Source organism: Adiantum capillus-veneris, chromosome 19 (assembly GCF_014529385.1).
Source record: "Adiantum capillus-veneris isolate H3 chromosome 19, ASM1452938v2, whole genome shotgun sequence".
Lineage (NCBI taxonomy): Eukaryota > Viridiplantae > Streptophyta > Polypodiopsida > Polypodiales > Pteridaceae > Adiantum > Adiantum capillus-veneris.
The window spans coordinates 101621331-101645640 of NC_140949.1; the positions used below are offsets into that span (position 1 = coordinate 101621331).

General features: G+C 45.9%; 1 protein-coding gene across 1 annotated transcript in view; it reads right to left on the bottom strand.

Annotated features, from left to right (window-relative positions):
• PAA1 (P-type ATP-ase 1) overlaps positions 1-24310 on the bottom strand; it is a 102508-nt gene that overhangs the window by 60167 nt on the left and 18031 nt on the right. Inside the window, exons 3-9 of the mRNA XM_086491024.1 lie at positions 5836-5992; positions 3929-4012; positions 3563-3843; positions 3109-3342; positions 2924-3022; positions 2634-2783; positions 2389-2535 (exon numbers count right to left, since the gene is read on the bottom strand). Of these exons, the coding sequence (XP_086347150.1) occupies positions 2389-2535; positions 2634-2783; positions 2924-3022; positions 3109-3342; positions 3563-3843; positions 3929-4012; positions 5836-5992 (1152 nt within the window). The remainder of the gene's footprint in view (positions 1-2388; positions 2536-2633; positions 2784-2923; positions 3023-3108; positions 3343-3562; positions 3844-3928; positions 4013-5835; positions 5993-24310) is intronic.

A 24310-nucleotide genomic window follows, 5' to 3' on the forward strand; every position in this document is an offset into this window, starting at 1 on the left:
GGGACTCCTTTTTGGGTCAGTAAATGCAAAGGTCAAGCTATCTCTGCAAACTTCCGAATGAACTGCCAATAATAATAGCACAAGCCCAAAATTTCATCTTTCCTTTCTGTCACGTTCTTCCGCTGCTCTGGAGCTTTCTGGCCTATCTTCGGATTGTCCTCGCTGTGTCTTTTTGGGTCACCTTGGAGAGATGTGTCCTTGTTCTCCGTAGTCAAAACACTTCCCCTCTTTGAGATAATTTGTTCTGTGTTTCTCGGTCAATTGGGGTCGAGCATCCTTTTTTTCCTGCAACTTTCTCTTTCTTCTATTGTCATTTGTTGAGTTTTGTTTGGTCCTTGGGGTCGAAACTTGATCACCCGAATGCATAGCAAATCCCCAATTAGCATGTCCCATCAATTGTTGTACAGACTCGGACTTCTGCTCAAGGCAGTAATCTCGGATTTCTTTCGGAAGTCCACAACAAAACCGCTCGATTTGCTACATAAAAGTGACCTTCTTGAAAGAAGAGGCTGGTAGCAAAGCATCCAAAGTGTCAGCCTTGGTCATCCGAAGATGGTTCCAAGCGGTCATCACATCTCATTCGTACTCCTGAGTCAGCCAAGAAGAAATAAGGAGCCGTTTGAACTTTAATCACTTGGTAGGGGCTTCTTTCCGTAAAAGAAGAGTGGACCACCACATTCATGCATTTCCTTTCAAAAATGATCCTGCCCTCCTGATCTTGGAGTGCTCTGAGTAGCGCCCTCCTAAGAATGCTATATCAAACTGCTGAATAAAGGCTAAAGCCTTGGGAACATCTCGGAATCCTGAAAATTCAAACTTTACTGACAATCCACCTTCCTTAAATTTCTTGGTCTTTTTGCCTTTGTCCTCAAGGAAATCGTATTGATTGGCTCTATAAAAGTGTTTCTTCTTTGCATAAAACATGTCATCATCGTAGTCTGAACTGTCAGAGGAGGATGAATCCTCAGTAGGACCGTCAAAAATAGGTCGGGATCTGCTCTTCTTTGCCTTCTTCTTGTTCTCTTCAAAACTTACATTCTTGCTTCGCTTCTTGCCCTTTGTGTCCTCTCGCCAAAACACACCTGAAATGGGTAAAGTCCTGGTGCAAACCCTAAATGTGCCTAAAATCCCTATCCATCAAGTGTATGGGTGGCCAACCCACAACCAAGGGCCAGTGCACGTGTGATGAGAAGCCTGTAAGCACGAGGAAAAGCATCTTAAAGGCGAACATAACTCTAACAGAACATGCACGCATATCATGTAGAATGACGAACAGTCCAAGCCGTCCGATAATAGTACATTACTTGGACCAATGTATGCCATGTACAACGAAAATTTGAAGGCCATTATAAAGAGATATACCTTCATAAGTTTAGATAATCTGAACTCACGAATTGAAAAAGAACTCGTAAAACTATAAAAGCAAGGGACACAAGAAAAAGAAGAAAAGAAAAAAAAAACTAAATCACTTTATTTGCTACGAAACAAAACTACATAAAACAAGACATTATTAACTTTTTTTTTAAATTAGAAAAGTCATGCACAAAATAAGTTGACGCAGCTTACTTGGCTAAAACTTAAAACAAGTACTCAACTTTAAACAAAAAAGGATAAAGACATCTTAAAAACATAATCCTAGAAATCAAACTTCACATGACAACTTCTAAAGAAACTAATTCTTAAGTCCTAATGTAAGCTAAATACGAAATCGAAAATTGAATACTAACAAAGAAGAGGCTGCAAATAACCAAAGAAGTACAAAGATCCAAACTTGAGCTCCTTTATAAAGAGACGCTTGAGCTCCTTTATATATTAAACTTGAAATAAAGCATGGAGCTTAAAATTGGAAACTTTTTGGAGCAACAAAGTTGCTCAGCCTTGAAGGATCAAAGCAAAGTTAAGCCCAAAGACTCAAGGATTGAAGGTAGACGCAACTAGCATTCCTATCAGCGAAGTTAAATGGTTTGATATATGCAGCTTTATTAAGGGCTAGTCCCATATGGCCCAAAAAAGTGCAAAGAGCAAAGAGATCTAGAGGTCCACTCACATGTTCCGACAAATGCTAGCGAATGGCGTTAATGCTTCAGACATTGTCCGGGAAAGTATTAATCACCGTAATGGTCCCGTTGACAGCTACTCGTGTATGTGTGCCTGTGTATGTGCACGTAATTGTGCATGTATACGTGCAAGCACGTGACCAGATGTCTTTGCATGGGTGCAGGCATATGTGTGTGCTACTTGTAGCTGTGTTTAGAAATGTCCGAAACATTATTCTAGTGTGAGAGCTTTGCAATGTTGACTGATGTGAGAATACCATTTCTCTAGATCCATGTTCAAGCATCCTAACCCTGTCACGCAATATGGACCAAATATAAGCAAAAGACTTACCAAAACATTGCAAGCAAGCTGAAGTCCGAGCAATAGTGCACCGCCCTGAGGAACAACAGAAGGAAAAACTTGTGCTCCCAAACTACTCCAGAAGGCAAATGTGGCACCTGAAAGTGCCATCACCCCATAACAAAACTTCCCTGCCACCTAAATAATGAAAAAAACATAGTATTCACCATCTTGAAGCATCCATGCAACTGGAGAAAGAAGAAAGTCTTTCACCTTTACATTTCATCCATACTTACTATATCTGCAACTCTCTGCACGGGTGCCTGTCTGGTTTGTGCTTCCTCAACCATTCGAACAACATCACCAATGACAGTCTCACCTCCTGGCCGTAGTCCTTCTATGAGCAAAGATCCATTGTAGTTCACGGTGCCCGCCCCAACATTGTCCTTTCAAAGCAAGAACAATTAGGCTGCAGTAGTTATGTTAAGAATACTTCCAAGTATTTTACAGTAGCATCAGGCACGATTTCCTTGGATTGCGCCAAGTGAGGGGAGGGAGGGTTAAGAAAAAGATGTGTCTAGCTTACCCCTGCCTTTTTCAAAACAGGAAGAGGTTCCCCTGTTAGACTTAACTCATCAACAGTGCTTCGACCTCCTCTAACTACACCATCCACTGGGATGCGGTCCTGCAAGAGAACAAGAAGCTTAGACAGTTACACAAAAGCCAAGATCTGCCGCTTTACAATGAAAACTCATCTTGGAGTAGACTTACCCCTGGAAATACTAGAACCGTATCTCCAACACCTAAGCTCTCACAGGCCACCTCCACAGTGGAGGGTTGTCCATCCTTATTTTCATCAACAACAAGGTTTGCTTTGGTTGGTATCATGCTTAAGAGAGATGTCATATCACTGCTTGCTTGAATTTTAGCCCTTTCCTCGACTGCTTTTCCAAGCAGAACAAATGCAAGTAGCATTACAGGCTCTTCGAAAAAAGCTTTCCAACCCTGCAAACAAAACTAAGAGTATTCACTTCTTGTTTCCAGGAATCAGCACCCTTTTAAAAAGAGAAACGTATTCTAATCTTTCTTCAGTAATGCTTTGTGCATCAATCTCTTTTGATCCAAAAGAATATTTCACTGGCTTTTACTGCAATAACTTTTTTTTTTAATTCCCAACATGTACAGCATGCCTATAACTTAAATAAAATGGTCAGAACTAAGCTACCATGCTTGGTAACAAAGATGCTACTGCGCTGACAGTGAATGAAGATACTGCTCCCAAACCAACTAAGGTGTTCATGTTTGGTGCTCCCCTTAGAAGGCTCTTCCAACCATCAACAAGAAGCTTCCTTCCTGGCCCAATCAGAGCTAAGAATGACAAGGACATTTGAAAACCTGTTGAATGCAATACATGTAACCACGACGGTCCAATACGGCCAAAAAAATGAGCACCATGCCCAACCAAACAGACAGCTGCAAGGGCACATGCAACCGCCAATCTTCGACCTGCATCCCATCACAAATATCCTTCTTATCGAGAGAGAGTACTAAATTTCCTCATCAACCAAACATTCATAAACAATAGGCATACCACTTTCTCTCAAGCGAGCTAGCCTCAACTCAGCTTTCTTTATAGCAACATTCGTGCCTTTTTCCCCTTTTTCAACTGAGCGATCTGTGATTTTAAAAAGAAAAAGAAAAAAATAACTAACAGACTTTCAGTCAAGTTCAAAACAGATGCCTTTCCAGAGCCGATACATTGTGGATGAATATGCTAAATTTTTGTGTTACCCCACCCCTAAAGCAAGAAAGCAGTTTAAGACACCAGCACAAAGTTATTTTGAACAAGCAAACGTTCAACTACACAAACCCTTGAGTGTCCAGACAGAAAGAAAGAAAGAAATCTTAATCAAAGTCTTTTCGTGGAGGTCGAAGTCGGCCTATGAGACAGAACAATATACATGAGTGTGTCCTCTGTGTATCCAGAAAAAAATGACAAAACTGCTGAAATATAAAGTACAGTAAAATAGACCGACATAAGGGTTTGGTACATGCGTATGAGGGATGAGGGGGATGGAGCTCTCCACAGAGAAAAGGGGCTCTGTTTTATACACTACCATAAAGTAACAAATTGATGCTTGTGTTCACCCTTAAACAAGGCAGCTGTAGGGAAAAGAAGATAAAGATAAGAAAAGTCTATTCATCAATAGAAGGCCACAATTAGGGAGCACAAACTGGTAGTGATGTGCTCCAACTTCCTACAACCCCACCCAAACACTCCCCACACCTCTCTCTCTCTCTCTCTCTCTCTCTCTCTCTCTCTCTCTCTCTCTCTGCAAGACTGTGTTCCCCGACTGTAGTAAAGAGCTAGCTTGAAGCTCTCTGAAAACAACAGATTTAGTAAAGAGTTTCATAGCAAGATCCAATAATTTAGCAGCACTTGATGGAAAGGAATGATTTTGCTACTACACGATTCACATAATTTCGCAATTACATAAATACAAGTCACCACTACATGCATCCAACACTGCACAGATAGACTGGGATGCCTTTTCTGTAGATACAATGCAAGTGTTTTGCAAACCTCAATTTATAGCCTCTTTATCACAAACTTTAAAAAGGCTGCCCAACATTTTCCAACGTTCCAAATGGGAAGTTGACAAGGAAAAATGGTGTCAAGCTTCAAACGAAGAAAGACTCTACTGGAGCCTCAGGTTACAAAAACTTGAATCAGTTAACACTAGAGAGCAGATTAGATTCCCTTGGCGACATAATTTTGTCGATGTTCTTAGAGCAGGGAACTACAGTTGCATCACTGTATATCAGTTAAATTCAGCTTTGGACGCAGCAGCTAAAATTAGCGATACAGCCTCAAAAGCGGCTCCTCTAAGTTCCAACTGGCTCCTCTGCAATAAAAAGTATCACGCTATTCAGTAGACTTTATGTTTAGAGGCGAACTTTGTAAACTAGTCTTCCTAAGCAACAAAAATATAGCAGTCCCTCACTTCCTCCGTGTCACTTTTCAATCATGTGAAAAGCTAAATACCAAGATTTTAGACTGTGAACTGCCCTAGAACTAAAATCAGCAATCTACTATGAATATTTAGAGAACATTACCTGATGATACGTAAAGGCTCATATTTAGAAAGTCGGAAAATAACAAGGAAGTATGCAGCATTAAACGATGTGCAGTTGAAGGGCTCATGCCAATAAGGTCTTAAAGAAAGTCTTGTGCCCAATAGATTTTGACTAATAAGATTGCAAATTTATTTACTATATGAAGGTGAGATTGTAAAAAGATATAGATGGTTGAAAACAAATTCAAACAACAGTGACTAGCATCTTCATGTCAGCTGGAGAAAACTACAGCTTTTACAATGTTGCTACATACCTAAGCATAAAACCTACTTCAGCCAACCAACCAAAACCTTCTGTAATGCAAAAACAAAAACAAAGAACCAAAGACACTGTAGCTTCAACTTTGAGAGTATTTCATACCTCTCACACTTGACTTGAACCCACAACCTGATAGATGTTTTGCTAAAGCTTCACCAACATCCAGTTTATTCATCTTGGGTGTAAGCTCTGATCCAAGTGATACCTTCACCACGGCAGTTTCTGTAGCTAGATTGACAGACGCATGAAGGACATGTGGCTGCAAAAAATATAACCAATCTTCAATGCTCATGTAGGAAAAAGAATCACCAGGAAGAATACTTGAACAATTGACTAAATAAAAGATTTTTTTGTTGACAAGACACCAAGAATCAAGAAATTTCCTGAAAACATGCTCAATGCTTCTTGATCAATACCAGCTATCTGCATATCATCTAGAGTTGATAATCACCACCAAATTTCAAAACATAGGTCACCTGGAATAAATGCAGCAAATGACATGCCCTCATGGAACAAGGTTATTTATATCATTTTTTGCAACTTCTAGAGTGGGCAAACTCGGCCTATGAGACAGATCGATGTACACCAAAAAAAAAGGACAAAAAGAGCAAAAATAATAACGCTACAAAATAATATGGGAGGTGGGAGTAGTATATCAGTATGACCAATGTAAGAAGCATTACACTCATGTAGTACAGTCGTGAATCATTATAGCATGTATTTACCTAGCTCCATCTGGTACAAAAACGAGGGAGTACAATCATGATGTGCATGTAGCTAGCTACCTCTGTCTGGTACCAAAATGAGAGAGGGAGTGAGGATGAAGAAATAGAATGAAACGGAATGTTTATCTACATCCAAAAGACCTATGAGACAATCTTCAAAATAAGAGTTAAAGTAGCAAATTTCAAGATGTAAGGTCCATCTCCTAGCCTTACTCTTGATCGACGTATGTAAGTCATCGACTTTTCGAAAAACGATCGAGTAAATTTGGGCTATAGTCAAGCACCCTAGTTACTCACAAGACACTTTCGGTTTACACCATGGGAACGTGGATATAACCAATGCATGGGAAATTAGTATTATCTCAAGAAAAAAGTAGCTTGTTGAATAAACCACTTGTTGAAAAAGTAGCTTGTTGAAAAAAACTTTGAAAAGGAAGAAAGGCTATCAAGATATGTATAAGTAATCTATCAAGATAAGTTAAGCGTTTTATCAAATTAAGCTTAAAAGGAGGCCTTCTCTACTCGTTCAACACTTCTCTTCTCATTTTTGAAAGTGCAAGCTTAAGAATGAGCTTGTGAAAGCCAAAGCTAATCCTCTTTCACACACACCTCTTACACACGCTTCTCTCTTTCAAATCTCACATACGCTATACATTGCTCTACAACCAGATAGATGCGCTCAAGAGAAGCCATGTCCATAACCATAATCAAATTTATCATTACCCTCTCCATCTTCTCTCTCCTAACCTTCAAGCTTTTCATAGCTGAATCTTCTTAACCTCTCATTCTTCCAATAGCCAAATCAGTGGTCTTCAAGCAGAGTGAAGCAGGAAAGGACCGGCTGAAACCGGCCCGTAACGCAGTAGGCGTGGGCTTTCACCTGAAATTCTTTACTTTAGACAGACGCTATCACCAGCGTGTGACTACTATATATCCTTTTTGTTGATTTCTTTCTTATTATTTATTTACTTTCACTTTTTCGAAACACCCCTGGGGAAATCTAACTGCCCTGCATTGCATAGCTACTGTGGAACTGTCCAGAGGGAGTCCAGGCCTAAGGGCAAGAGAGCACTAAGGTTGGACAAGGACTATGGTTAGCCAAAGTGGGGTCACTGACTAGCCCAAGTGGAATCCTTTCCTACAGAGGCTACATTTCAATTCTGGGTGTGGCTGCAGTGTACTAAGGGGGTCAGATGACCTAGAAAGATACAATGGCAGCATCTCCTAAAATTTAGGGAACTGCTATTTTGGGACCTGAAAATGTGTTTGCGTCATTACCTCCGGAATGACAAGGGGAACATTTTCTTACTCTGCCGTGAAGTCAACTCAGCAACCAGTTGGGAGATTTTTAGGCGGCAATCCCGAAACGGGAAATGACTTGTAAATGTGCCACTTGGCACATTTTTGTGCACTTTCCTCATGCAAGAGAAGGTGGCGCTGAATTTGAAGGGAAAAGAGGCTCATTTGCAGATTTTGTCACAGGTTAAGAGCTATGGAGTGCTTCCTTTCCCTCCTATGTACAATGCGGTGCCAGGAGTGATGCCCTGCACGCTACGCACTGCCCTCTCTCTCCCCTATGGCAGTATGTTATGCCCCTCTAGTGGGCTTTTCAATTGACCAATGTACAGTTGTGTGGGTTCATGCGCGATTGCCGAGGCAAGAGCCTCTTGCATAGGTACTAGATTAGCTAGCGGCTAATCCCCTGCAGGTACAAGTGAATTCGGAGAGGTTTCACGCCAGAAATCTCATCCGATTCAAAGGGCAAGTAGCCCTACAAGTGCGGGAGCTCGAGGACTTGCTACGGATGCGACCGGCACGCGAAACGGAGCTCAAAACAGTAAATTACAGCCTGCTGTGTATTTTTGCAGGTTTAGGGTTTTGGCCCTAAACAGTCCCTAATACCCCCAGGAGGTTCAGGGACGCGAGGGGACCATTGTACAGGTGATCTAGCGCATTTTCGGGCTGAAAACAGAGAATTCAGCGTGCTGCAGATTCTCGCCAGGTTTTGCGAAGTGCCCGTATGCGTCGGGAAAATAAATCAATGCATGGGAATACTAACTGTGAAGTGTCCTAGTACAATTATGCTGCCGAAATCGGGCCGGAACAGTTGAAATTCAGCCAAGCTTGTGTGGGGCAGCTTGTAGGGAACCACAGCGTTGATTCCCTCTTTTAAACAATAAAGAAATACCGAAAGGGGCGCCTAAGTTAGGGGCCAATCTGGTGTCGGTCTACTCATACAGGTGCAATCTAGCAGCCTATATCCCTCTCCCCTTTGTTGTGTCTTGAAAGTACAGGTCAAGTGGGCGACAAATTAAATGGGTGAAAGCAAATAAGGTTTAAGTCTAAAGTCTACCGCCCTTTTTGAAAGTACAGGCCGGTTTCATGGTTCCATTGCCGGGATTAAATCACTTTTTCCCTTAGAAGTGAACCTTGGTCAGTTTTGGTTTGAAGACACAGGGGATCATAGACCAGACACAGGAAATTGCAATCATGGCTGACAGACCAGATGATGTGACTGAAGACGTTTCCTCTTCGCAGGGTCAACAGACACATGAAGTGGGTGAGTCTTCAAGACCACCACAGACGGACGATGATATATTCAGGACCTTGTTGGCTACTGCTGTGGCTATGTTCACACAAGTAATGCAGAACCCGAGGTTTTTAGCCTTTCTGCAACCTCCTCTTCCGTCTCAGCAAGTTGGGTCACTGGATCATATTCAAAAGCCTGTTAAGGCTCGAGCACAGGTGATTCATACTGCACAGTCAATGGAAACACCTATACACTTGACGGAGAACACGCAGTCTCCACAACCTGTGCCTAAGGTGCAAGAACAGGTGGCTGAGATGCCAGTCTTTCAAGCTGTACTAGTTCAGCCAGCCACTTTTCAGCAGCCTTTAGCTGGTTCTAATGGGCAAGGAAGCAACCCACAGGCTATGCAACAGGTCTTCCCACCACCTTCCGTACACCCTGGCTATTTTGGAGTTGGATCGGTATTCCAGAGCATGGCTGGTCATGCACCTGGAAATCAGTTTTACACGCCAGGAACAGTGTTCGGGGGTGCTCAAACAATGATGCCTAACCCCATCTATGGTGTCACGGGCATGCTACCAGGATTTCAAAGCACTCGGGGCCAATTTGGGATGCCACAAGCAAATTTTGGTATGGCTGGAATTACAAATCAGCAACCAAATATAGCATTTCCAGGTCAACTTAATTGCGGTCAGGGAACACAAATGAACCCTAACAGTGCTCCCATGTTTCACTCACTTCCATATGACAACTTAACGCCGCTGGAGAGGCCAACTCCATACAAAGAAGCTGGCAAAGGTGTGACATTCACGACCTTTACAGGGTTTGATGACAGGAAGAAGGCTCTCTCATTCCTCCAGCAGTTTGACAAGGCCTATGTAGGGGGAAACTTTACTGAGGCTTCAAAGGTCCGCAAGGCAGCCACTTTCTTGACAGGGAATGCCGGACAATGGTGGACAACTTTATTGCTGCAAGGGCAAGCTCCGTCCACATGGATTTACTTCAAGCAGATTTTTGCAAGAGCATGGTTATCTGATGACTTTGAAGCAGATGTCATGACAGAATGGCACCAGCTTAATGCTGCTACTTGCAAGAATCTGGATGAATACAATCGGAAGTTTTGGAAAGCTCTACTTCCAGTAACTTCCTATAGGTTTGTGCCATTGACAGAAGAGATTGAAAAATACTGTTGTGGCCTACCCAAAGGATTGAGAAAGTACTGTACGAAGACCAAAGTCACTACTTTGACGCAGCTCATCAAGGTAGCAAACATTGGCAATGGTTTGCTCAAGGGAGAAGATTGTGAATTCAATACTGGCGTCAAGGAAGGATCAACAAAGAAAAATTCAGCCAAGAAGCACGTTCCCAATGAGGTTCCTAAAGGGAATCAGGAGCCAGCCAATGCAGGGAAAGGCAAAGCTACGGCTGATTCAGAAAAGGGACCAGCGAAGAAATGGAAAAGACGTTTTCCTCGCAAGTCGGAAGAGCAAAAGAAGGTCCTGAGGTCAGAGAACAAATGCTTCATCTGTGAGCAGCCTGGCCACATTGCTTACAATTGTCCTACAAAGAAAAGGCCAGCTGATTCTGAAGACAAAGAGGACAAGAAAGGAAAGAAGCCCATGGCTGGTCTAGTGCCAGATATGGTGGGCGACAAGCCAAATTCAGATGCAAGTGAGCTTTGTAGAGCATGGGGAAAGGTCAGGGATCAAACAGTGCTTATCTTTTTGATCCAGGTGCCAAAGCCAACTTCATTCCCCAAGAATTGGCCTCAAAGTTGGGAATCAGACCTGAAGAGATGGGGTATACAACAGAGGCAGGTTTGGCATGTCCTGGCCATACAGAGGCTGTGACACCCATCATCGGAAAGTTGCGCCTACATATCCAGTCCTATGTAGATGCTGAAGAATTTTACATCATGCCACTGGATGGATGTGATGTGTTGCTAGGTATTCCTTGCTTGTTTCGTGTACAGGGAATCATGGATGCCTACAACAAAAAGATCACTGTACAGAGCAGGGGAAAGACTCACATTCTGGATGTAAAGCTTAAAGGGGAGTCTATTCCCACTGTATCAGCTTCTGCTATTACTTCTGTAATGAAAAAGCATCTTCCTGCGTACTTGGTTTTTGCACGAGCAGTGTCAGATTGTGATGAATCCAATTTATATGTGCTACATAAAGAAAGGTCAATGTTTTTACAACAGTATAGTGAGTGTTTTTCTGATTCATTACCGTCTCAATTACCACCAGAGAGACCCGAGGACCATGCGATAGATTTGGTGCCAGGCAATAGCCCACCAAATAAGCCTCCGTACAGGGTTAGTGCGGCTCAACAGAAAGAGATAATGGGCGAAGTACAGGAGTTGTTAGAAAAGGGGCTGATTCAGCCCAGTTCATCTCCATTCTGTTCTCCAGTGGTGTTGGTGCACAAAAAGGATGGCTCATGGCGTATGTGCATCGACTACCGTGCACTGAACAAGAACACCATCAAGAATAGGTTCCCTATACCTAGAATTGATGATATTCTGGACAAATTAGAAGGAGCATATATGTTTAGCAGGATAGATCTAAAGAGTGGGTACCACCAGATCCGCATTAGATCAGAGGATGTGCACAAGACTGCTTTTAGAACAACGTTTGGCCTTTACGAATTTTTAGTGATGCCCTTTGGTCTCACAAATGCTCTTGCTACGTTCAATAGGATGATGGACAGAATTTTCCGTCCACACCAGCAGTTTGTTGGTACATTCTTTGATGACATCATAGTCTACTCAAAGAATGAAGAGGAGCATAGGCATCACTTGGCCATTGTGTTCAAAGAGCTACGCAGTCATAGGTTGCTCATCAATGCAAAGAAAAGTGAGTTTTTTCTGGAAGAGATTCACTTTCTGGGACACATTGTCTCAAAAATGGCGTCAAAATGGATCCTGGAAAAGTTGAAGCGATCAAGTTATGGCCAGATTTGAAGACGGTGCACGATGTCCGAAGTTTCTTGGGACTATGCTCCTATTACAGAAGGTTTATCCGAAATTTCGCTGCGATTGCTTCACCTTTACATGCTCTTCAAAAGGAGGCAGTCACCTTTAGATGGACACGGAAAGAGATTTCAGCTTTTAATCTCTTAAAGGAAAAGATGACTTCAGATCCAGTCATTGTGTTGCCAGATCTTAGGAAGTCATTTGTGGTCCAGTGTGACGCCTGCAGTAGCATTGGTACAGTGCTAATGCAAGATGGCAGGGTAGTAGCCTATGAGAGCAGAATTTTGCAAGTGCCAGAGATGACCATGCAGGTCTATGAGAAAGAGTTACTGGCTGTGATTCATGCGCTCTTAAGTTGGAAACACTACCTGCTAGGTGCAGATTTCGTTGTCCAAACGGACCATCAGACCTTGCGATACTTCTTGACACAGGCAAAGTTATCTGAGAAGCATATGCGATGGGCAAATATCTTGTCCATGTTCCACTTTCAGATTGTGCATGTGGAAGGCAAGAAGAATGTTGTGGCTGATGCCTTGTCAAGGAAGCCACAAATTTCAGCTGTGTCAATTCCTTATCATCATGAACTTGATGATATGAGGGAACAGTATGCAAATGATGAAGATTTTGCAAGGGTCTTCGAGCAGCTAATGGATGGACAACGTCATGAACACTATCTTCTCAAAGATGGGTTCATGATGATGCATGGCAGATTGTGTGTCACAAAGCCATTGCGACGCAAAGTTATGGAAGAGAGTCATGTCCCACCGTATACAGGGCATCGTGGTATCGATGCTACAGTTAAAGCGGTTGAGACATTCTTCTACTGGCCTACATTGAGAAGAGATGTGGATGCCTTTGTGCGAGAATGCCTAACATGCCAGAAGGTCAAGTTTGACAGGCAAAAGGCACCAGGGTTATTGTAACCACTACCTATTCCAGATAAACCATGGGAAAGTATTGCTATGGATTTTATCTTTGATCTTCCGAGAACGCAGACAGGAAACGATGGTATTTGGACCATCATTTGCAGATTCAACAAGCAAGCTCATTTTATTCCTGTCAGGAAGAAGATAAAGCCAAATCAAATGGCACGCTTGTTTATGAGCAATATTTTCAAGTATCATGGCATGCCACAATCGATTGTTAGCGACCGTGATCCACGCATGACAAGTTTGTTCTGGAGAAGCTTGTTTGAGAATATGGGCACAGCGCTCAAATTCTCTTCGTCATTTCATCCTCAAACAGATGGGCAGTCAGAACAGGCAAATTCTATTGTCCTAGATCTGCTGAAGTGCTATGTGTCAGAGCATAAAGAAAAGTGGGAGCAGTATTTGCCATTGGTGGAGTATGCATACAATAATACAGTGCATTCATCAACTGGCAAGGCACCTTTTGAGATAGTTGAAGGTGGCAAGAAAGTTCCTCCCATACTGCATACAAAGGAGAAGATATTTGAAGCAGATAAATATGTTCAGGACATGGATCAAATGTACAAGAAGGTCAAAGTTGCCTTAGAAAAGACTCAGGCAAAGCAAAAGAAAGCAACTGATCGTCACCGTCGTGAAGTGGTATAATCACTTGGTGATTGGGTGCTTTTACGCTTTGAAAAGGCAAGGTTAAAGAAGATGAAGGGCAAGGAAAGACTGTTTCCAAAGCTCAGCATGCGTTACTATGGGCCTTTTCAAGTGTGCGACATAATCAGTGATGTTGCATATATGCTGAGATTGCCTGACAATTGGAAGATTCACAATGCGTTTCATGTGAGTCTTCTCAGACCCTATGTGGGTGATGTGCCAGAGGATATGCCAACTGAAGATCAGCCGGAAGTCGAGGAACTTGACGAGATCTTGGTCCCGGAACAGATTTTGGCACATAAAGAAAGAAAAGTGAAAGGCAAGGTTGCTAGGCGTTACTTGGTAAAGTTCAGAAACTATCCACCAATGGATGTTAAGTGGATGGAAGAAAGTGAACTTGCAGAGTCACCAACTGTGTTATCACTTTACCTTGAAGCCTTCGATTTGCAACCTACCTTGACCCCTTGAGTTTCAAAGCTATATGGATTGTCAGTGTGACAATGGCTTCTGAAACAAATGATGTACATGGTATTTAAAGTGAGCTCAAATCAAATACATGTTACATGAATGTTAGAGCTGTACAGATTGTCAGTTTGGCAATTGCTCTTATGGAATGTCCAAAAGTTTGCTTAGTGCTATAGAAGTGAGTATTTCTTGTCAGTTTGTCAAGGATACACTAATTGCTTCTATTAAAGGGTACATGTGTAACTGCATTCTTAAACTGTCGGTTTGGGTATGCTCGAAAATCAGTCAATGCGTGGGAATACTGACTGAAAACAGAGAATTCAGCGTGCTGCAGATTCTCGCCAGGTTTTGCGAAGTGCCCGTATGCGTCGGGAAAATCAGTCAATGCGTGGGAATACTGACTGTGAAGTGTCCTAGTACAGTTATGCTGCCGAAATCGGGCCGGAATAGTTGAAATTCAGCCAAGCTTGTGTGGGGCAGCTTGTAGGGAACCACAGCGTTTATTCCCTCTTTTAAACAATAAAGAAATACCGAAAGGGGCGCCTAAGTTAGGGGCCAATCTGGTGTCGGTCTACTCATACAGGTGCAATCTAGCAGCCTGTATCCCTCTCCCCTTTGTTGTGTCTTGAAAGTACAGGTAAAGTGGGCGACAAATTAAATGGGTGAAAGCAAATAAGGTTTAAGTCTAAAGTCTACTGCCCTTTTTGAAAGTACAGGCCGGTTTCACACACAGAGCACTTTGCAAAGAGAACCTGCGACGGGAATTAACACTTGAATACACAGCTCGGAAGCTAGAATGCTCCGAGCAGACACCGACAACCTGTAGGCCCCAAAATTGGCGCCCCTTTCGGTATTTCTTTATTCCTTAGGAGGGTAAAGTACAAAGAAGAGTCTTGGGAATCCTTTGAATGTATCCCACTAGATACCGCCTGTTTTGGCCGAATTTCGGCAACATAACAGCCCCAAAACTTGCGCGAAACCAATTCCCCTGCTGGAACTCGCTTCTACTGGCATATACCCTCTGATTTCTGCCCAAAAACAGTAAATTCAGCACGCTGTATTTACTGGTTTTTGCCATGTTTTCAGTTCCAAACAGTCCCCTAACTGTCCTCTGCCAGTGGGGCACGATTCCCAATGGTCCTGGCGTCCGTATGGCTGAAAAACAGTAAAATTACAGCGCATACATAGCGCTGATTTTGCACCTGTACGGTGAGGTTATGACCCTCACCAGTGCCTGCTTTGGAGCAGCAGCTAGCTACCCCTGTTCCTGCTCAAGGAAGCTCTTGCCTCAGCACAAAAGCATGAATCCACACAACTGTACATCAATCAAATGAGTAGCCCTCTTGTGGGGCATCACATAACTGCACGTAGGGGGGAGAGAGAGCAGTGTGAAGTGTGCAGGGCATCACTCCTAGCACCACACTGTACATGAGAGGGAAAGGAAGCACTCCATAGCTCTTAACCTGTGACAAATTGCAAATGAAGGCCTCTCCCAGCTTAAAAATCAGCGCCCATTTTTCTGCACGAGGAAAGTGCATGAGAAAATGACACTTGACGCATTTACAAGCATTTTCCGGTTTCGGGTTCGCCGCTTAAATATATCTCGACCGATTTGTCAGTTGACTTCGCGGCAGAGTTATAAAATGTTCCCCTAGTCATACCGGAGGTAATGACGCGAACACATTTCACGGCCCAAAATAGCAGTTCCCTAAATTTTAGGAGATGCTTCCGTTGGGCTCCCACTGGTCTTCTGACCATCTATCCTCATTGGGACCGCATCCAAAAGTGCAATGTGGCCCAAATGTCGGATACTTTTTGTTGGTAGTCCCACCTTGACTTTACGCCTTAATTGAGTTCACTTCCTAGTATCCACCAACTTGCTAAGTGTGACGGGGGAACCTATATGATCTTACTCTGAGCCTAGACATCCTCTTACCATATGAATTCCAGTGCCGACCACTTCCCGTCTGCGGGTGAAACTACCGTTCACATTGGCCATACAATGTCCGACCATTTGCTACTTCAAAAAGAGGGTCTCAAAACAAATAAAATAAACCCCATTGGAAAGAAACCAACAACCAAGGTTAGGAGTTGCCACATCTTTGTGACATGGTTAATAACTGCCACGTCCTCGTGACACCGGCTACGTTAACACATTTTATCGTTACTCTTCCAATACAAAGAAAAGATCCTACCATATACACACTAAGGTAATATACCTAGATGAACCCAGGATAAGCCCAGATTCACCCTTGAAGGAAAGTGCAAGGTATAGACCCATGGTAGTCACCCACAAGACAATATAACCATCAGCTCCATCATGCATAGTATTGACTAAATACCACGACATCCCCACTAACGTCGTCAGTGCCCAATAGTGGGTGTAGAACTAGGTAGTAACATATGCTCCCCAACACGACACACACCACACGCACACACACATGAGCATATACCTAGATGAATCCAGGATAAGCCCAGACTCACCCTTAAAGGAAAGTGCAAGGTATAGACCCATGGTAGTCACCCACAAGACAACATAGCCATCAGCTCCATACATGAGCATATATCAACACAAAGTTCATCATACTGAGTTTCTATCATGACTACGGAGATCAAGGGTAGACACAGCCATAATAAAGCCTAGTACTAAAAGAAGCATTATATCGGAAAAATTAGCACAAAAATGAGGTAGTTGAGGACATGCGCACCACAAAAGATAGAAAGAAATAACACACTAAGATAAGGTTATCTTGTTATTGCTTTGATACCACTTGTGAGGGCCATGCCAAGGACCACCAGCTGTATCATCTCCAAATAGATACATGGTGATCTCCGACATCCCTCCCGCTTGAGACCGACACCAAGACAGGACTCCTCCTGTTCTTCGATGCCAACTCAAGGAGGTGATAACATTCACTTTCTTTTGTATGGATCCCTTAGCCTCGAAGCACCTTTGCTTACGGGTCCAACTTTCCAATCGAAGTCATCAGACTAAATTCAAACTCAACCTTTCAGGGTCAGTTCTCTAGTTCACCCTTGGCTCAAGGTCGCTAACGCTTTTTTCCTGGTTATGACCAAGCACAACCGTTACTGCGTTCCCCTAAGATAAGCGTATTTCCTAACTACACAAATTTTTCATTCCCAAGTTTGATTCCTGCTCCGTAGATCGGAATCTCTTTCTCCGTTTTGACTTAACTTAATGGACAATATAAAACTAAGTTCAATTTTCCAACCAAGATATTAACCCTCCGAAATCCATCCTCCCACCGAACCGTTTGGTAAATGTACCCTTTCAAGGTAGTACTATGATACTAGAAAACGGTATTCCAAACATGTCGAACCAAGAATACATTTCAAGCATTTGAACACAGCATACAAATTGTTGCATGCCCTTGCAAGTGTGCATTTATCCAGTAGTTCCCACCTTTTTTTCCTTTCTAGAATATATTACTTTCTTTTTCCTTTAATATTATTAAAGTTATCTAAAAATCTTTCAAGAAATCACATATACTTCTCAAGAATATCCCTATCCTCCTCTCAAGACTCGGGTATCTTGTCTCCTCCGCCACATGTGGAGGCGGCGCTTTTACACAGTTTTCAATTTTTACAAAAGTCTGACTGATGAGAATAATTACGGAATACCCTATTTAGGTTCCTAGCCTTTCGAAGGTTCCTTTTTACCAACAATTAGAAGAGTTCCTTAATTAAATCACATCCTCTTCCCTTATTCCGATCCCACTTTGGATCCATTTTTTCTTCCTCCATTCTCATTGGCACCAGGCCTATCCTAACTAAGCTGATTTCCAGACGCATCCGCGGGTCCCCTATCACCCGGCCGAAATATCACTCCCATTCAATCCCATTTCTAGGACAATGAATAAACCAGAGCTTAAAACATTAACCAACGGTTATCAATCCTAGCCCGAAAAAAGGATCCTCAGTTACATCCCACAGGTAAACACTTACGCCGGCCTTTTCCAAACGTGTAAGACAAAGTTCCCATTTAAATCTTCCAAGTTATGCTAGAGCTATCCACGTCAAATCTTTTCGATAAAGGTTTAATCCTAGTTTAAATTTAGCTTTAAGTTCCTCGAGATATAATCCCTTAATTTTTATTTTATTTTGATCTTTACTCGAACAAAACTTTAAGAAAACAACGAGTCTCTTTGAAGTTAAGGTTTTATCTCAACGTAAGTTTCAAGTTAACCCCATACTGGACGAACACCATTTTGATCCCTTTGCCTCCTTTGTCATCCATGAAGCATCTCCATGGAAGCGAGGAGAGTTTTATGTTCAAACAACACGGCTATCACTTCGTGAAGCTATCTCTTTGCTCACCCCTTCGAAATTGTAAAACAAACTTAAAAGAATACAAACTTAAAAAGAATAATGCATATGCTCTTTAGGAAGTTCTTTACTTTTATGTCGTGCATAAATTACAAACATAGAACTTTAGAGTGCACCAATTTACCATCGTAAACTTCTTTTAAGTGATTATACAAGAGTGGATGCTTGATTGTGTAAGAGTAGAACCTTTCAATGAACGATAGTATAAAAGTTAAATGCAAAGTTCCTAAGAGTCGATATATTCGTGTAGTGAGAAATCCTCGTGCAAAAGAGTATAAATGCTTAATAGAATCTTCTTAAGATGGAATTTAGGTCATCTCTGCTAGCGTGTAAAGGATTACTCACATAGCTATGGGAGGCTTAGAGATTCGGGTTTTCCACTTGTAAAGAGAGAAGGGAGGGGCTCTTTAGTATATCTTTGTATTCAGCCATAGGAAGTGTTACCACAGGTTCCTGTGTACTGCTACTACCGTATATACATCAATTTGACCAATACGTATGTAAATTCAATCACATTGTGATAGGATTTACAAAACAGCTCGCTACTGCTGCACGCTCCCCCCCCCCCCCCCCCCCCCCCCCCACCCCTCCTCCCCCCCCCCCCCCCCCCCCCCCCCCCCCCCCCCCCCTCGCCCTCGCACTTCCTCCAGCCCCCGCACTGCCCCCCCTCCCCTTCGCGCTGCCTCCTGCCACCCGCGCTGCCCCCCCTCGCCCTCTCGCTGCCTCCCTCACCCTCGCGCTGCCTAGCCCAACCCGCCCCCCCCCCCCCCCCCCCCCCCCCCCCCCCCCCCCCTTGTGCGCTGCTACCAGCCGCCCTCGCCCCGTGCCGCCCCCCGCCCGTCCGCCCCCCCCCTCCGCTACCTTCCCCCCTCCCTCCAGCCCGTCCGCTGCCCTCCCCCCTCCCTGGCCGCTTCTCCCCCACCCCGCCTACAGCCTCTTGTCTCTCGCTCGCCGCTCTCTCCGTCCCCCCCCCCCCCCCCGTCGTCCTTACTGTTCCCGAAGATCTTCTACACCTGGCTCTGCAGCATTTCTTCTTCGGACGAGTGCTCGGTGTACTCGGTTGCAGACTTCCTTCACCGTCCGCTTCTTCAACTCAGCAGTAGACACAGATGGAGGCTCCAGCTCCGCCTCAGAGGGACTCGCCTGAAGCCCCCTCGCCCGACCCCGCTGAGCCCACCATTCGACTTGCTCTTTCGCCGAGAGAGCAAGCGAGCCTTGCCACAGAGGTAGAGCGCTTGCAGGCGACTTCTGTCATCTGCAACGTTCTCGGCACCCGTCCTAGCAGAGGAGAGCTGCGAGACCTTCTGCAGGCCCGCCTTCTCATAGAGGTGGGCAAGATCTTGGATGTCCACATTCTCGGACGGGGGTACTACCAGATCGAGTTTGAGACTTCCGAGATGGCCTCCAAGGTCATAGCTATGAGTCCACTGGCCATCCGAGCATCACGCGTCCACTTTCGACGGTGGCGACATGGTTTTGACCCGACTTCGGATGTGCTCGTAGAGGAGGCAAACATCCCCATCTCAGTTTGCTTTCCGGGTTTACGGAGGGAGTACCTTCCACTTCTCTCCAGGATTGGCTCCGCCATCGGGACTGTCCTGGAGACACCTTGCACGGCAGCATCAGTAGCTGCCAAGGCGGCTGGCATACCTTCAGTTCGAGTTTTGGTCAGAGATACCCACACGCTCCCGAAGGTCATCCTTCTGCCTCGGGTGAGTGGGGGTTGGTTTAGACAGAGTGTGGAGTACTCGGGTCTCCCGAACCAGTGCTTCATTTGCAGACAGATGGGCCACCTAGCGAAGGCCTGTCCACGGAGGAGGCCACGACCTGCACCTCAGCCTCAGCCCCAGCCTGCCAAGGCTGGGCCACAGCCACAGCCAGCGGCACAGCGCACAGATTCATAGCCATCCTCCGAGCCTGGCGCTCCAGCGGAGGAGGGGTGGCAGCAGGGCCGTGGCCGTCGACGCCAAGGGCCACAGCGACAGCCTGGCACTCAGAGTGGCCCTCAGGTGCCTACTCAGTAGCAGTGGGTTCCCACGGGGAACCGCTTTGGTCCTCTTGAGCAGAAGGAGTCCCCTACGCCAGCCTCCACCTCAGCTTCACCCTCGCCAGCCGCCCCACCTTCAGATTTCCCCTCCTCCTCCACATCCCATCCCCCGCCCTCTGCTCCCGCCTACTCCCCTCCTCGCCCTCCTGTCTCTGTCGCCCCACACCGCTTCTCTTCTCCTCCGCCCCTCCCCCGCCCCCCCCTCCCCCCCAGCTCCTTCTCCCCCTCCTCCTGCTCCAGTACCACAGTCGACTCAGGGGACTGGTCCCTCGCCGGCGGCTAGGAGATCTCTTGGCAGCGCCTTTGCCACGAGTCGCCTAGCGAGAGAGGGTCAGCCCTTATTGCGGCCCCCTCTGCAGATTCAGACATCTTCCCTTGCAACTACCCTCGTGGTCTCACGAGCATTGACCTCCGACGCCCCTGGGATTTCTTCGACTACGGGTTCACTCGCTTCCTCGGCGATTCCGCAGCAGACCACGAGGCAGCCTGCTTCAAGGTCCACGCTTTGTTCCTCGCCGCTAGGGGAACATAGGCCTTGGACTCAGCAGTTGCTTTCTCCTTCCCCCTCTGTGGGAGGACCGAGACAGAGTGGTCCCTAGACTCAGTGGTGGGATGGTTGCATACACAGGTTCTCGAGTTCTCTCACCACATGGGAGAACTTGGAGTTACAGATTTGCTGCAGACTTTGTGGCCACTCGCCAAGTTTGCGGTGACACCCCCAGACTCAGCAGGATGTAGGCACATTGTGGTGTACTTTTTTGCTGATACGCAGAGTCTGCCTTGCTATGTATACATTCATGAGGACTCCTGGACAGAGGAGGTTGCTTTACGCACGGCTCGCTCTGCTTGGGCTTGGGCCAGGCACTCACTGCAGTCTCGCCTATCTAGAGGACGCTCGGATGCGGATTACTCCCCATCCAAGCCAGCCTCGAAGATAGCCCGTCTTGCTGCTGCGGTAGCATCTGTTCTCTATCGCTCCCCATGAGGATCGTCTCGTGGAACGTGCAGGGACTAGGTGGGCCCCAGTTTCAGCGACAGCGGGGCCGATTGCGTCAGGAGCTTCAGCATTTCCTTGTGGGAGGAGAGATTGATCTCCTTATGCTTCAGGAGCACCATTTGTCTGAGAGCCGCATTCGGCGATGTGGTCAGATTTTGCGTGGACGGTATGATACCTTTTGGTCAGCTGCTTTTGGACCTGGAGGCATCCAGGGTGGGGTATGTATGACCATTGCGGACTCATTGCAGCAAGCCATTGTGGGCAGAGGGATTATTGTGCCAGGCAGGGCTCAGTGGATTACTACGCAGCTTCAGGGTGGCCTTGTGGGCTTCCTGAACATCTATGGGCCCAATGTGGCGAGTGCTCGTGCAGAGTTTTGGTCACAGATTGTCGAGTCTTTGCCACAGGTTGACCATTGGTGTGTAGGAGGGGACTTCAACATGTTGGAGGACCCTTCTGACAGGATCGGAGGCAGCCATGCTACTATGCATGGAGTCGAGTTAGCAGCTTGGGAGAGGTTATGTATGACTTTGAGGGTCTAGGATACATGGCAGCATTCTGGCTTTGTGAGGCCTCCAGAGAGTCTTGCCTTCTCTAGATCGGACCGCAGAGTGGGAGGAGTGAATCTATCGCGGATAGATCGCTTCTACACTAGTGACCACTTCAGTGACTTGGGGGGCTCAGTGGGCATCCTCGCAGGGACATCCTTCTCGGACCATGCACCAGTGATCCTCACAGTGGCAGACAGGCAGCGGAGTGGGAGCACGATGCTTCGCATCCCAGAGCGGGTCTTGTTGGACTCAGCACTCAGAGAGAGGGTAGAGGCTCTTTGGACAGAGGGCATGGACAGCCAGGCTCTACCAACAGACAGAGTGGCCTTAGGCCTAGCTCAGCTTAGCCACTTTTTTCTACAGGAGTCTCTGGCTCGACAGGCTGCAGCGAGAGAGGAGGAGCAGCGTCTCAGACGAGGCATTGCTTCACTACAGAGGATGCAGGAGCAGCATCCAGACAGTCCATGGTTGGAGGAGCAGTTACAGCAGGCTCGACAGGAGCTTGCTTGCACAGAGGAGAGGCGCCATGAGTTTGCCTTTCACCGACAGGCATCTCAGTGGACTCAAGTGGGTGACAGAGTGACAGGTGCTTTTTTTGAGACAATGGGACCTCGGCACTCGCATGCCAAGGTCAATCAGTTGAGGAGACTAGATGGGTCAGTTGTTTGTGAGCCCGAGGATATGCGTGCAGTTGCTACTGACTTTTACCGTGAGTTACTGTCGGCTGAGCCCCAGTCAGAGAGACAGGATGCATGCAGGGAGCAGGTTTGGGCACAGATGCCTTGTCTTGTGACTGAGGAGATGCGCCAGAGGCTAGAGATACCTCCTCAGCTTGAGGAGCTGCACACAGCTCTTAGGGCCCTCCCTCGTGGTAGCTGTCCAAGTGAGGATGGGCTGACTCCCAGTTTCTTCTTGGAGTACTGGGACCTACTTGGCCCAGATCTGTGTAGTGCCTTTTAGTACATTCTGCTCACAGGAGTGATGCCGGATAGCATGAGTGAGGGCCTCATTTACCTCATTCCAAAGGAGGGTGGCTCCTTGGATGAGATTCGACAGTGGCGCCCCATCACCATCCTAAACTCAGCCTACAAAATTCTTGCCAAGGCTCTGAGTTTGAGGATTCAACCACTTTTGGAGAGCCTTATACATGGGACTCAGACAGGTTTTGTCAAGAAACGCAGTATCCTTGACAACATCTTCACCTTCTGGGAGGCTTCTGCCCTGGCACGACTCCGTGGGGAGGACCTTGTGATTCTTCTTCTCGATTTTGAGAAGGCATACGATAGAGTTGACTGGGACTTTTTAGAGGGCACGCTACGCAGGATGGGCTTCTCAGATGCTTGGATCAGAGGGGTGTCAGCTTTGTACAGACAGGCTCAGAGTGAGGTGCTTTTGGCACGCGGTAGAGGTGACCGCTTCATGCTCACACGATTGGTCAGACAGGGTTGTCCTTTTGCCCCCTTTCTCTTTCTGTTTTATGCGGAGGCAATGAGCAGATTTTTGGTGTCATAGCAAGTTGGTCTGAGGGGCTTAGCACTCCCTATACGGGGAGATGAGCTTCTGGACGTTGAGTTTGCCGACGATTCGGCCTTGTACTTAAGAGGGCCAGGAGGCCAATTTACACAGATGTGAGCAGGCTTTGGACACCTTCTGCTGTGCATCGGGCGCACTGATCAACTGGAGAAAGACAGTGGCGTTCTCGGTTGGCAGTGCTCCTGTGCCAGATTGGATGCCGGGAGAGGGTTTCAGGTGGATTCCTCCAGGGACTGCAGTTCGGTACTTGGGTTGTCAGGTTGGTTTGGACTTGTCCCCCGAGCAGCAGATTGCTCCTCTTCTCCTGTCCATCAAGAGAAAGCTGTTACATTGGAGCTCAGCACGACTCTCGCTGGCTGGTAAAGTAGTAGTTGCCAACCACGTGTTGTTGGCGACTATGTGGTACATCACTTCTTGCTGGATCTTCTCGAGTTCTTGTATCAGCCAGGTAGAGAGGCTGATCAGGAACTTCCTTTGGTCAGGTCGCGACACTCAGATTGCCCGAGCCAAGGTGGCTTGGTCGGTCATCACACTTCCTTGTTCTCACGGAGGGCTTGGGATCATTGATCCAGCACAGCACAGCAGAGCCCTTCTTGGGAAGTTCGTCGTCAGAGGACTTCTTCCAGGCGAGGAGCCCTGGAAGGAGTTCTTGCTGCAGAGGCTTCGTGCCAGGGTGCCTCAGTCAGGAGGCCCTTGGCAACCTTCGACCAGATGGATCTTTACAGAGCTGCGCCGAGTTGGTTTGAGCAGGAGACTGGAGAACCGATTTCCTGTGAGTTTGCTTCGATCTTGGGAGCTCTTACAGCGTGGCCTAGAGCAGAGACCGCCGAC